General features: G+C 42.8%; 1 protein-coding gene across 3 annotated transcripts in view; it reads right to left on the bottom strand.

The window, feature by feature from the left end:
• alg2 (ALG2 alpha-1,3/1,6-mannosyltransferase) overlaps positions 1-15,000 on the bottom strand; it is a 71,524-nt gene that overhangs the window by 34,562 nt on the left and 21,962 nt on the right. For all 3 annotated transcript variants that reach the window (XM_080471214.1, XM_080471215.1, XM_080471213.1), the window contains one exon: positions 9,015-9,176. In XM_080471214.1, the coding sequence (XP_080327340.1) occupies positions 9,015-9,169 (155 nt within the window). In that variant the 5' untranslated portion in view covers positions 9,170-9,176. The remainder of the gene's footprint in view (positions 1-9,014; positions 9,177-15,000) is intronic.

Below are 15,000 nucleotides of genomic sequence, written 5' to 3'. Positions count from 1 at the left end.
GCCAGGACACTCAGACACTGACCGGGGAGCCAGAGAACAGCCAGGACTTTCACGGGAGACACCTGCTGAATCAGGCGCTTCTACGCCACAGAGTGTGATGGAAACTGATCCACTAATATCAGCTGCGCCGCTATTAGTGTCTTGTACAAACACACTGCCATCTATTAATACTGCGACTTGGCACACGCGCGCACACACACGCACACAGAGCTCTATAAACGCACACTCACGCAGTAGCTGTCACACATACCTGCTCTGGTTTCAGCACCACAAACCTTCCCGGCAACACATTATACAAGCGAGTACACAGGCCCACACAAGCAGGCGCACACACATACAAACACATGAGTTGGCCGTGGCTCTCTGTAGTGTCCCGTTCAGCAGACACTTGAAAGGACACCCTAGAGAGGAGTCCTTTTCACAGTAATAGTGCCCGGCAGCACTTAGCGCGGACCCGGTGGCTCTCACCCACTGTAGTGAAGGAGATGAGGGTTCTCAATTCCACAGCAGCCCACTCTTCTCTTCCCACTGAGTGGGAGAAGAAGAGTCTTTCATGGACACAGTACTCCACCGGCTGCACACTCCAAAGCACTCACTCAACCGTCGTCCACTATGGAGTGCCAGATCTCAAATTGGAGTGAACAAGCAAGCGGGGATTGGTGAGTGTGAACTAAACTCTGATTATATTCAGATAGTTCACACTCAAAAAACGCTGAGGCTCAGCTGCCGCGACGAGATGAGAACATGATGAACGCTCAAAATACACATGCAGAGAGGCGATAAAACGAAGGAGAAAATTTAATGTGTTTCAGAAAGCGGTCAGCCAACGAACGGCTGGAAAACACAGCTTTTAAATTGGACTATATTCTATTTTTCTAAAAAATCAGAACAAGATGATTGGCAGCTTTCCTTCCCCCAGAAGACATCTCTTGTATTCGTGTCAGAAAGACGGTAGATTAAATTACCGTCTCACACCACTATTGAGAGTAATGATACACAGAACTGTGCACGTATCCGCAATAAATAATGAAATAATGACAATCTACCATTACATTATGGAGGAGAAACAGGCAGGTTTAATGGTTTTACATTGCTCCGACAAAGGCGAAGTTGTGAAGGCTTAGAGGGATCCTGTGTGGCTGAGACTCACTGATGCAAGTGATCCGATGAAGGCCGCACCTCACTACTTCCAGGATCTAAAGTCTGTCCTGCTCAGGTCCTGGAGCCAGACAACACGGCACACATTCAGAGGTCTTGTGGAGTCCAGGACGCAATAGATACATAAAGTTATGGCTGGTCAATGTATACGAGATGTGAACATTGACATTAAAATTGTTTGTAAACTGGAGCTAATGCAAAGTCCCAGTAAAACAAATAACCACATTAATACCAAAATAACCGTGCACATTCACCCATAATTTGTTTGTAAACAGGTTTTTTTGAAACCTTCTGAAATCTTGGGATTATGTTGGTTTCAGCACTTGGCGGAAAGCAGTAACACTTATCTTTTCCAGGAGAGCAATTGTTTCCATTTTGTCCTCTTGGGATCAGTTATTTTTGATGCACTTTTTATTTTGATTGAGTTTATTAAAAGATTCTACATAGTTATTCAATTTATCTGTCAGTGGTTCTGTGTTTATTCCATCCAACCAGCCAGCTGTGTCACTCAAATATCACCTCAAATGACTTTCCACAAAGACAATTTGTGCCAAATATATAAATATATATATTGCTGGTAGTCATCTTAGTGCAGCCAGTAATATTCCCTAAGTATACAATAGAATTATAGATTCAAGTCCAAGTTCAATCACCTTATTCCTCAAGACTTTAGGAATAAGTGTTGAAAAATGATATCAAAATAAAGTTTTCAGGTATCCACGCGTGTTGTGTACCTTCAACCAATATTTTAAGTAATCCTATGCGGTAAATTGTCTCTTTAGCAGCGTATTCTGTGTTGTCTAAACACAGTGGAGTGCTCACCCTCTCTTTACCCTCACAGTGGAAAAAGTACCCTGAGAGGCTGAGACGCACAGACATGAGAGCAGCGTGAGGGCAAGAGGGACGAAGGCAGACGCCCACGTCTCCTCTTTAAAGTACGTATTTGTGTTGAATGAGACAATGTCTTTCAATGGCTTCTCTGTGTGTGTGTGTGTGTGTATGTGTACTCTCTTCATCGTCACTCTGTTGTCTTGGTGGTATTCCCGTGAGCGTGTGCCAGCATCACTAGTGGATTTCATCACTGGTGAATTCGGCACAGCCGGAATTACGGCAGCATTCCCTGCCGCTCAGTCACAACATAAATTCAGCTCGTCCAAGTGGATATCTGGGCTTGCTGGACGCTGTGTGTGTGTGTGTGTGTGTGTGTGTGTGTGTGTGTGTGTGTGTGTGTGTGTGTGTGTGTGTGTGTGTGTGTGTGTGTGTGTGTGTGTGTGTGTGTGTGTGTGTGTGTGTGTGTGTGTGTGTGTGTGTGTTTCTTGGCCGAGGAACTAGACAGGATGAGCCGAATAGTAAGCCTTTAGGAATCGGGAAGACAGTTCCTGGGATGCCTCAGATTCCTTCCGGAAACCCTGATGTCTGACAAAGAGGGTGAATTAGATCCCAGTGTGTGTTTGTGTTTGTGTTTGAAGTCAAGCGCAGTGAAAGTTACAGCGACTATCTCTCCAAGTCGCTCTTCCTTTTGAGGCCAGAGTCGGCTGTATCTACTCACGAGACGAGACTTATGAGACAGTTATACAGAGGAGCCTATTATGGTATGAGGACACAACAAGGTTCACTCCCACACACACACACACACACACACACACACACACACACACACACACACACACACACACACACACACACACACACACAGTCTGGGAGAGTTAAAACATTGCAGGTGATAGGAATCGGGCTGTTCCAGAGTTATCATGGCAGAATGTGATGATGCTGTGGATTCCTCAGATGCCTAAGTGGTCAGGTCTATCCCTCACTATGGAGGAGTGCTGCAGACAATTACCTAATAGCAATGCGGAGTGCTATAAAACTAAACTTTTGCTTCACCAGTGCTCTGATGAAGTCATGGCGAGGAAAAAAGAAACCAGTTCACAGATGAAAGGAATGCAGAGGAAAAGAGAAGCAGGGGACAGACAACGGAGCTCAATCTGTCAGTGCCGTGACACACTAACCAACAATGCTCACAGGCCTTTTTTGTCCTGAGTAGAATCGCAGTTAATCATTTAAAGCCCATTTACAGACTGTTGACATCAGAGAAGCACAAAGTGTTGACATGGGAAAGTGACAGCAAACGACATCAAGGTGTTTATCAGATTTTCTTCCTGTTATTTTATTGAAGTAGGCCTTTTTAAGAAAATGGAATCACAATTTACAAATCAACGTGATCTTCAAGGATTACATGTTGCTGTCAAAGCAAAGTTTGTAAAGGACCAATAAACCTGATTATTCTATATAAAGTACTTCAGGTTTGATAATGGTATCTCAGTTTTATCATGAATAGTTTACATTTCTTTTCAGTTTTTCTCATTCAGTGTTTCTGGCTTCGTTTGTACCCAATGTTTAAAAAAAACGTGTAGATATTCACCGTCAGATTGAGTGAAGTTCCACATTTAGTGAATCATTTTGCTGTATGAAAACATTGAAGTGGGCATTAAATAATAATTGTATAATATCTCAAAGATGGCTTGAAAGTGTTTTTTATGAATGATAAACTCTCACATCAATCAAACAAAATACACCAAGCCCTTGATAAAATAATAGCATTAACTATATGGTCACAGTTAATTTCTCATGCCAATGAAGCTCATCGTAGGAGACAGTGAACAGTATTCAAAAGTGGTTTCTCAGAAATTGACCTTGAATCCATTTTTATCACATGAAAACCGGTGGAATAACAAATTAAGTTGGTGTCTGCAATGTTATTTTTTACAATTAAAACCTTTATGAGTGATTGATTATAAATAGAAAAAACTTTAAAAAAAAATTTGGTTAGTTTTTTTTGTTAGTTTTTTACACCTGCTGGGATGGATGGGACCAGATTCATCAACTCGGGAGGATTTCATATTATAATGATGGCAGACGGCACAGAGAGACTTCTTGCGGGATGTTAAAGCACATAAGATACAACATGACACACAGACAGCACACCGCTCTCACAGAGCGCTCGTGGGACATGAAATGAGATGTGTGGTTGAGTGCATTTCCACTGTGTACTCAGATGTACTCCTCACCACACATGCAGGCAGAGATTAATACACACACCGAGCCACATCTCCGAACAATGCCAGAGCTATAATACATTTTTACCACGTGCTGGCAAATGTGCTCTCAATTTGTCCAATTCTGGTGTGTTTTAAATCAAAAATATCCCACATAATTATGCTTCTTTCCCAGAAACTTTCAGCAGAACACGGAAGAGTCGACCAAGTCCCATTTCAACTTTTTAACTGCCGAGTTTGTTTGAGCCAACATGTTCTACTATGCTACTTTTTTTTTTAATATCCTAGTTTCTCTTTGATTCAGAGAAACGTCTTTATTTTCAACCCGAGAGTGTAACTGGAAAGATTCCCTCTGTCAGCAGTTCCCACAGCTCACCTACAGTAGCCTATGTGGGACAATAGACGCATTCAAATATGAATAGCTGGCAACCTTCTCAAAACTTGTAAAGAGGGTGAAAGGATACGTCTAAATTACTGTGGCAGAAATTCACGCTCTCAATGAAAACCCTCAAAGTGAGTTTTTTGCCTCAGGCCATTGCTCACGTTGGGTTTCTGCATCTTGTTTTCCACCAATAAAAAGCAAAAGGACTCTGTGTCTGATATTTGTACAAATTTTTACCTCAAGTGATCTCGCGATTCCACTGCACTGCATGGCAACATCATTTCTCAAAGCTCCCCATTCAACTTCAGAAAATTTGACAGATTCAAGTTCTTAGGAAAAGCAATGGGACAAATGGCTGACTGTTATTGCACTGAGCTGATATCGAGGTCATTAGGGCCTTTATTTCTTAACAAATGGGCAGTCAGATGTGATGAATGCTTTGATCTCACAATGACCCACTGATCATCCATTGTGCATACTTGTGTGTGTGATATCTGTCACTTGAAGGCTCCCAGCACTAATATAACGAGCATGCGGTTGGCGTCACACACAGCTCATAATGACCCTTTGGCTCTTTTTTCGGCATCTTCTGTGTGTGTGTGTGTGTGTGTGTGTGTGTGTGTGTGTGTGTGTGTGTGTGTGTGTGTGTGTGTGTGTGTGTGTGTGTGTGTGTGTGTGTGTGTGTGTGTGTGTGTGTGTGTGTGTTTTCATCTTCAACTCTGCCTATTGCAGATGTTTAATTACATGACTGTTCACGTATGCATGAGTGTCCTCATCCACATTAAATAGCTAATGTAACTGTTGTACTCATGTTTTAATGTCTGATTAGACGCGGTGAGTCAAGGAAAGGAGGAAGCAAAGTCCTTAGCTCTGAGCTACCACTTGAGTTCTGCCCGATTCTCCTCATCTCGCCTCATCATCCGTCTTTATCAAGTGCACACCCTCCGGTCGTTGTCCTAAACTTCTGCAGTCATTGCCCTGAGAGAAGTCAGCCATGCACCGTGATAACTCCCTCGCACTCCCACAGTCACTCAATAAGGACCATTCATGGCGCAGACTATAGGAAGTAACAGAACAGAACATTGTGCTTACACACATTTATGCCAATGTAAGGGTGAGCCAGAGGTGAGCAAGAAACCCCCATGAGGTTCAAATCTAATTTCACTGAGAAACACACTGCGGGAAAAATTCAGAGAGACACAATGAGATGCTTCAAGAGTAGCTTCAGTCTCTGAAGACTTGCAGTCAAAGATCCCGACAATCCCATACTCCCCTCCTCGCGCGAATCCCACTCTCCTGCAAGAACAAGATCCATGAGTGGCTCCGGCAGATATCTAACCTGGCAAGCATATGTATGGGTGTGTGTGTGTGTGTGTGTGTGTGTGTGTGTGTGTGTGTGTGTGTGTGTGTGTGTGTGTGTGTGTGTGTGTGTGTGTGTGTGTGTGTGTGTGTGTGTGTGTGTGTGTGTATTCCTCGGGCTGTCCCATGAGGGATACGTCCATCTCGTCTGTGAGTCACAGGCAGGGTCTGTGTCTCTGTGTGAGTCCATCAGAACACATCAGCATCAACATCCCAAGTTCACCTCAGGCACGCACACACACACACACACACACACACACACACACACACACACACACACACACACACACACACACACATTGTACACGTCCCCAGAGCTATTCGCTAGCCCCCCATGTCCCCCAAAGCTGAAACCACTTTCCTTGTCAGACTGGCCGTTCACTCACACTGGACAACTACGAGAATATGCTGCTTGCCTGGGAAACACAGGACGCTGGATAAATAACAAAAACATTTCTACCACAGATATTCTGCAATACACAAGACATTGGAGATTGTCTTTACTTTTTGCATCCCTACGTAAGTCGCGAACACACCGAGCACAGTGTGTCCTTGTGACTCAGCTCTGGAACTTCTTTCCAGTTAAAGTTGAAGTACTAGAAGAAAAAAAACACCGACCTGATAAATGCAACATAAAGAGGAGGGTAATTGAACACTGGAGTCTATTCAAGAAAGTTGGGGTCACTGGGTTATTTACTGTACACCTGCATCCCACACTGTGGCCTTCTCAGCCATTTGTTTCAGACCCACTCAAAAACTCCAAAAACAATTAAAGACTTTCAAAACTCAATTGCACATAGACCACAATCGATGAAACTGATTTCACCTGCTAGTTTCTGACATGTATTCTGCCTCTCGACACACAAATCTTTTCTTCTTCACAAAGACTGTAAGACAATGGAGGAGGGCATCTGCCTCTTTGTCATCATTCAGTATTGTTTGGTTCACATGTGCCTCCTAGATGTTACAATTAATTGGCTCCCTTTCAATAAAGTTGATTCTTGTGACATATTTTACACATTTTGGGTGTTTTTACATCCATACGATAGAAATACAAACAAATATTCTTAAATGTGTAATTGTCAACGTTCAGTTTGGGGAAGCAATGGTGCAAGGAAATGTATGACTCGTCTTTTGTCAAAACAAAACTGCATGGCGGTGTAGTGGTTAACATTCGTGCAACACAGTGACAAAATCCCTTGTTTGATTTCATTCTTGGAGGCCTCTTTGTGTGAAGTTGGCATGTTCCCCCTGTGTATGCACGTGTTTTCCATGGATGGATGGATGGATGGGTACTGTAACTTAAAGACTTACATGAAAAACCTGTTTCATTAAGTCTGAAAAGAGACGGCTTTGGATAGCAGAAAAATACTTTTGGAAAAAAAAGCACACAAACGATTACAGTTGAAATGAGGAAACAGACATCGTAAGAAAAACAAGGAAACAAAAACAAACAGAAAGATATTGAGACAGACAGACAGGGAAACAGACACTGAGAAATACATGAAAAACAGGGAAATAGCAGAAAACATCACGGGAAATACAGAGACAGAGAGGCGGGCCGTGGAGCGGACAGCAAAGCCTCCCTCAGTGTCTGAGTACCTCAGCGAGGCTCTCAGCATTAAGAGTCATTATCGTTCTATGACATAGATGAATAGTGCATTAGCATGAGGAAGGGCCTGACATGACACATGATGGACAGAGCTCAGTCCCTTTTCACTCTGGCAATTTTGCGTGAGCGTTCTCTCGCCAAGAGAAGGCTTTGTGTTTCTTTTTGTTTGTGTGTTTACGTGGAGTATGCATGTGAGTGCATGGCTTCCATATCCACAGCAAAGTTCATCACACGAAAAGAGGACAGACCATTGTACTCGATGGTGCTGCATTGATCTAAGGAGCAGTGTGTGTGTGTGTGTGTGTGTGTGTGTGTGTGTGTGTGTGTGTGTGTGTGTGTGTGTGTGTGTGTGTGTGTGTGTGCGTGTGTGTGTAAATTAATTCTGCTGCAACATCTCTTTACAAACTAGGCGAAGACATGTTACAGGTTTTTTAGGGTTAATCAAAAGTAAGAATGCAGTTTTGCATGCATCTGTGTGTGTGTGTGTGTGTGTGTGTGTGTGTGTGTGTGTGTGTGTGTGTGTGTGTGTGTGTGTGTGTGTGTCAAGGAGAAAGCGAATAAAAGAGAATATAACAACTCTGCAGAGCCTCGCTACACAGCGAGTGTTAGGAAAGTGCTTCTGTATGGACTTGTGACCTTGTTTGAAGAGTGCCTCATTTTGATGTGTTGTTTAATGAAGAGCCTCTTAGAACACACACACACACACACACACACACACACACACACACACACACACACACACACACACACACACACACACACACACACACACAACACAAATGGTATCAATGGTTTTGTAGCACATGGAAAATGAGTGAATGTTTGGTGGGTGACAGTAGCATCCAAGGTCTTCCATCCATTCATTGTTCTTCTATCCTGTTAATAATTTCCAGAGTGTATATGTCCGTGACTATTCCTGGCATGTGATTAGGAGTTTTATGAAGACGGAGTTGTGCGTAGAGGAAAGTCTCTTACTCTCGGTAAGCTCTGCCTCCTCGGTTCGCTCTCTGTAACTCTGCTGACTGAGTGGAAGTTGCTTCTTGGCTTCTTCCACATCTTTGTTGAGTCACCGGGCAGCCTGCATGTATGTCCACAAAAATAGCAGGGGGATCCTTTGTGCGTATGAGGTGTCCTCCTAATGCGTTGGCACAGTGCCAGTTAAGCACCTTAGAGCTGGGAAACACTGGGATTGCCCAGCCTATCCATCCAGCAATAATTGGATCAGCGTGTGTCCGAGGAAGCCTGCGCTAGGCTGCCGCTAACTACTGTCCTAATTGGATTACAGTGTGGCTACGTGTGTGAGAGAGAGAGAGAGAGAGAGAGAGAGAGAGAGAGAGAGAGAGAGAGAGAGAGAGAGAGAGAGAGAGAGAGAGAGAGAGAGAGAGAGAGAGAGAGAGAGAGAGAGAGAGAGAGAGAGAGAGAGAGAGAGAGGGTTTCCCCGGCTTACTGTGTCCCAGGTGTGTATCGAAGAGCTGCAGGAGTTAGACGTGAATGTGACGTCTCTCCTAAGTCGGCCATCCGGTGGCCATCGTGACCCGATGACTGGATTTTCCTTCTCACATGGCAGCGACAAGTGGGAGATTCCATCAGCAGTGCACGCATGACGTCACTGAGGAGGAGAAAGAGGGACACAGGGAGAAAAGGACTCATTCACCTGACAGTACCCAACTGAGCGCGACTCCTAATGAGTTAGAGAAGCAGGACAATCCAGAGGAACTCAACAGTGTGTCTAAGACCGCAGTTACATAACCACAAAAGAAGTCTACTCAGGACAGTGAGTAGAACATCTGCAGATTAATACTTCTTCAGTCAGCGTTTCTCAATACAATGTTCAGACAGGCATCAACACGAAAATAGAGCTTAGGTCATTCAGTTTCTAGTTTAGGCTGTGCAAGTTAGTTTTAGGTTGTACGAAAGTGAGTATGTTTGTTTTGTGTAAAATTAGCAACCTGTGCAGGTTGTATCTTGCCCAGCTTTAGCTTTATTCAAAACTGAATATGCAGGTAAAAAATGTTTTGTTTTTTTTCGACCAACAGGGCAGATATACACGTCTGTTTTAAGTATTCTGACAAGGCTCTAGGCTTCAAACAGTCCGGAACTTGCGTGTAAAGAAAATTGTGTAAATTGAGACTGATTTGCCTGTTGGTAGAAACAGGCTTGTCTATACATGTCAGCTCTGCGATTGACCATTCAGCTGTTAAGCATGCTCAGCCCTGCTTCTCAGTGTGCAACTTGAACAAGTAACACGTTACTTTCAGTCATTGTTTCAATGAAATAATGTCACTTGAATGAATGGCGCAATCTAGCCATGCAATTATAATCTATAGATGAAGGAAAAACCAAGAAATCAGAGCCAACATCTATTTAAAAGAGAGTGAAAAGAAAAGAAAGATGCTTGCTGTCTCATCTACGCACAAGAAACTGTCAGTTCAGCACGTCAACCCACTACGTTGGTGTCTGCAAGCCTACCTGCCGCAGCACAGGCTCGTGCACCGACTGTAAAACTCAGCATACGGCTCTAATCTAACAAGTAAGGAACACAAAGACCCCTCTGATCATTAAGCAAGAGTATGTAGCGTGAGTGTTCGTACAATTCTTCAGTAGACAGCATGTTCTTCTGGTTTACAACCAAACAATTGTTGCTTATATGCTTAGGGTTATCTGTGAACCCTTGAGTTATGTCCCTCACCAGCAAAAAGCTGAACAGCCATTTACAGATATATAGAACATATGCAGCAGTGACGTGCATTTATCTGAAAGAGTTCTCTGTGTGTCCGTTGTTGAGTGCGCAGCAATGCGTGAACCAACAACTGAACAATTACACAGTTTTTATGATATGACTATTGTCCATTTTAATAGCGCGCTTCATGAAAGCGGTAAACTAAACTCAGAAAGTATCTTTTCTGCCAGTTGACCTGCGAAATAAAAATTTGAATCTAGTTTGTTCCTGTGTTTACATGTGTGGGCGAGTGAGTATTGGTGGGTGGGTGGATGGGGGGTGCTGAATGTGCCGATCCATAAGCCCCATCGACAGAAAAAAAAAAAAAAAAAGAAAAAAAAGACTGTTTCTCAACCGGAAAGAGCACTGGAGGAGAAACACTCAAACTAGATGTCCTCAGAGCAGTTCAAACACACACATTCAGACACACTCGTGCAAATACACAAAGTGGGTAGAGGAAGACGTCAATAGAGCATTTTGGCAGGAGAAATGCCAAGTGTACCAAAACAGAATGAGAGGATTTGAAAATAAGGGGGGGTGGTCCCATATTATTCAGTTTTTCAACAATGTCACACAGTTGGAGGTCTGACAACATTGTATTCAAAGTGCATTTCCCTAAATCCAGCCTGGGTCCTGATATTCAGCCAGTCTAAAAGTCCCATTAGTGAGCGCAACTGAGAACAGGCAGTTTCATTCATGATTCATGACGTCAAATGTGGTGCGCCTCACGGCTCAATTTTAGGCCCAATGCGTTTTCATTTGAAACGTTGTCGTGTAAACAAGACCTCAGTGTCAGCTTGGGGCTACAGAGGCCTTCTGTTGGATGAAGCGAGTAAAGAAGATGAATTGATAATAAAAGTGCAGAATTATATTCGAAACATACACTTCCATCATTTCCACAAATACACATAATTTCAACTTTGTTGCTCCGACTGCAGAAACCACAAAAACAAAGCTACAAGCTATTTCTTTGTAAGTGAATGACACAGACTTTCACTGGTTCTTATTTTTGTCATCTGCAGTAGCATCGATGTATGGTTTCAATATGATTGTACTAAGCCCTTTGTCTAACACTTCAGAATACAAGTGAACACAGGAAAGTGTCAACGGAGCCCATTGAGATTGAATTAGTCCCGGATCAGTGCACAGAAAACAGTATCAGTTTGAATAATAGGAGCTTTATTGTGTTGGTGTGCACGTGTGCTCATGAGAGCAGTTTGCCTTTTAAAGCGCCGCTCACAGCTTGTTATCGCAGATCTTTTCACGGCACGCTAATTACATGTTCAGCTCTCGCTCTGAACAATCCATGAAGGAGGATAACGTAGCGGTGAATTCAAACACGAGGCCGAAACTTCTCACACTTCACGTCTAAGTCGCAATAGGATCATTGCGAGGCCACCGTGACTCCTGCACCCTCCGAAACAACTTGTATAAGCTGAAACCCTGCAAGCCCCACTTATTCACACATCAGTCAAACACCTCTGCCCACAGAGATCACCGCCACACACACCCACCCGCAAGCACACAAACACACCAGTTCTGTGTGGATTGACAGAAAATGGGTAATTAGGTAGGGGAGTGCACCTGCTTCCTCATGATCTCATCTAAAAAAGAAGAAAAGAAAAAAAAAAAAGCAGCCTCGCTTTGCATATAGGAAAGGCAGATTAGGTACCGAAACGCCTTCCAGCCACTGCATGATGGTACTTATATACAAGCATGTGCTTGTCTTGTATGTACATGTAATTTTTTTATGCCTGCAGGAAAATGACAGAAAAATCCAGCACTTACAAAACCATTTCAGTTGTCAGGTGAAACAACCTGCAAACTAACTAAATACAGAATATAAACAAGCATTTTCTTAATTTTGTTTGTTTGTATTCTTTTCATCTGCTCCTCTTCTATATTGACTTAAACTTGATGCTACAACAATGATAATTTCCTCATTGTGGGACAAATAAAGAATGATCTATCTTTCAGAGATTCAGAGTGCAAACCTGTCATGTACTTATTTCTGTTCAGAACTGGGACAAGGAAACAACAGATTGGTAGACGCAAACATCAATTCAGAAAATAAATTAATGGGCGAAAAGCTAGTAGATTTAAGGGCACAATAAAAAAAAAAGGTTTGTAAGTATTTGTTCAAATATTCAAACATGCAGTTCTAAAATGGTTTAAAAAAAGTGACTTGGCTTTCAGGTAAGGGTATCATGTGTCCTCTTATCACGGAGAGACAATTTACTTAACAGCTGCAGTACTGCTGAAAACTTTGAAATAAAAATGTGTTCTTTTCAGCGTAGGCAGTGGTGACGTCATTACACTGGAAAGAAAAAATAAACACCGTTTCATCTCACTTGGAAACAGGAAGTTTTTTATCAATCTTCTCTGAATAAAAGCCCACAGAGACCCCTCAACAATCTGGCCCACATGCACATACGCACAAAAAAGACACACACTCAAGTACGCCCACAAAGAAAGAAAAAAAAGAAAAACAAAACACACATGCACAAGTAGCCAAAAAAAACGTTGCCATTGAGATAGGTGTCTTAGCCAATCAGAGGAAGAAGGGGCAATAGAAGAGGAAGTGTGGTCACGCTGTATGTGTTCATCAGCACTGACAGAAATAACTGTCAGAGAGTAAACAACACATCCCATTCATAAAAAATAAAATTAAAAAAAATCAGCCAGCAAACGCCTACTCCCCAGCAGTGTAACAAGAGGGGAAAGCAAGAGATAAAGACCGAGAGAAAATAGACCGACCAGTGTACGGAGGGAGAGAGATACTGTATGAGACAAAAGAGAGATGGAAATACAGACGCAGACAAAAAGAAAGTGACAAATAAGAAGCGTGAGACATGTGACCGCAGTTTGAGTGAGCGAGTGAGAAAAAGAGGCCTGGTGATGACGTCACATCCTCGTCACTGCTGGTTCCACTTCTTTGGTTTGGAAAACACCCAAAGTCTACGTCACATGGTGAGACGCCGCTTTCCAACTCTCACTCTTTCTCAATAATTCACACACACGCACGCACGCACGCGCACACGCACACGCACACACACACACACACACACACATATATGCATGCAGTATGTCCTATCACCAGGGGACACACATAGTAACCCATTGTAACGTAGCGCCCAACGCATCCATGTGTGCTGATTGCTGATTGGAGTTGCCAGCTGTTACTTAGCCTACACACTGTGCCATTACACCAAACCATTTTCCACACACACACACACACACAAACACGCACACACAAATGACAGATAAGGAAAATTGTTAGATGTTCAGTGAGTTGCGCGGGTGCGTGCCGTCTGCGTGCGTGTGTGTATCTGTGTGTCAGAAAGAGGAAGTGATGCCAGCAACAGTGGAAGTGAACTATTTTTAGAAAAGTGTCCATCTCACTTCTCTTTCCAGGATCAGAACACACATGAAATACAGACGTGCACAAGCAACACATACGAGTGTTAAACCAGTCGAAGTGCACACTTCCTTGCCGCAAACACCCACATCATCTTTCAGCCGTCGCAGCAACAGTCGATCTGTTGCGATATGTCGAAGTCTAAAATTAAAAGCTGTCAGTACTAGTCACCGGTTACACCTTTAATGATGGAAGCCCAACAACTTTCATTCATACAGTGGAACCATAAAATGTTGTCACCGTGTGAAGCAGATATAAAATCCACCACAACTCCTATTTAAGGTATACAGTATATCAAAGCCCTAAAAGTAATTACAACAACTTTGAAGTTGGGCTTCAGGTTGCGGTTCTCAAGCTGAGCTGTCTGAAACGCTTCACGAGGCTGACCAGGTGATATCAAAGCTGTGTCATTACAGTACTGATGTCATATGATTGTCATGGCACTAGAAGAGTGTGGGTGTTTTCACTTCCATTTACATCACATGGTAAATAGGTTGAAACCGGTAAGTGAGACTCAAGTGGGTGTCGCTGTCACTACCTTGATTACTGGACCGCGAATTTGCCCACAATGTGACACAAACATTCAGAGAAAAACAAAACAAAATAACCCAAAAAAAAATGGCAGATTGACTTTACAGTTCCACCCTCAAGTCCCACGGGATCGTGTGAGTATCTGCAGAACTGGCCTCATGCAGCTCGCTCTGCCAAGCGGGCCGTAGGTGTTAAACAGTCTGCTCTGTGTTTTTATTATCACCGAGAATATTCCTGAAATACAAAACTGTTGAATAAAGACAAAGCACTTCTCCCATTAAAGGACAATCCCCAGCCTTGGGCTTAAGAAACTGTAGAAATACATATAAGTACATCATATTCAAGCCTTACAATAAGACTTTAGACTGATGTCACTACTTTTAGTTTACTCTTTATTCATTCCACACCCCTGTGTTGATGGCGTTTAGCCTGACTTTTTAATATCAACATTGCAGGGACCTAATCGTCACTGCAAACTAGTAGTTTCGGCTCAATGTTGACTATCTAAACCAGGAAGCTATCATGAACTCAGGAAATTAGACAGAAGTGTGCATGTCATCCTGTAATGTGATGCTGTAGATTCTTTCACTAAACAGACTGTTGTTCAACATGTAATGATGGATTTCCCCACATGTACGGAAACGAGACAACAAACTAGGAGTTTTCCAATTTATTTTCTATTTTAGTACTGCATTGTTACAAATAAATATGACTGTGTTAGGATAGCTGTCAATAGGAATAAGATATTAATATATTAATATATCA

This window comes from Lipophrys pholis (genome assembly GCF_963383615.2).
Source record: "Lipophrys pholis genome assembly, chromosome: 9".
Classification (NCBI taxonomy): Eukaryota; Metazoa; Chordata; class Actinopteri; order Blenniiformes; family Blenniidae; genus Lipophrys; species Lipophrys pholis.
Note: the sequence above shows the minus strand (reverse complement) of the source record. Positions and strands in the feature narration are given on the sequence as shown.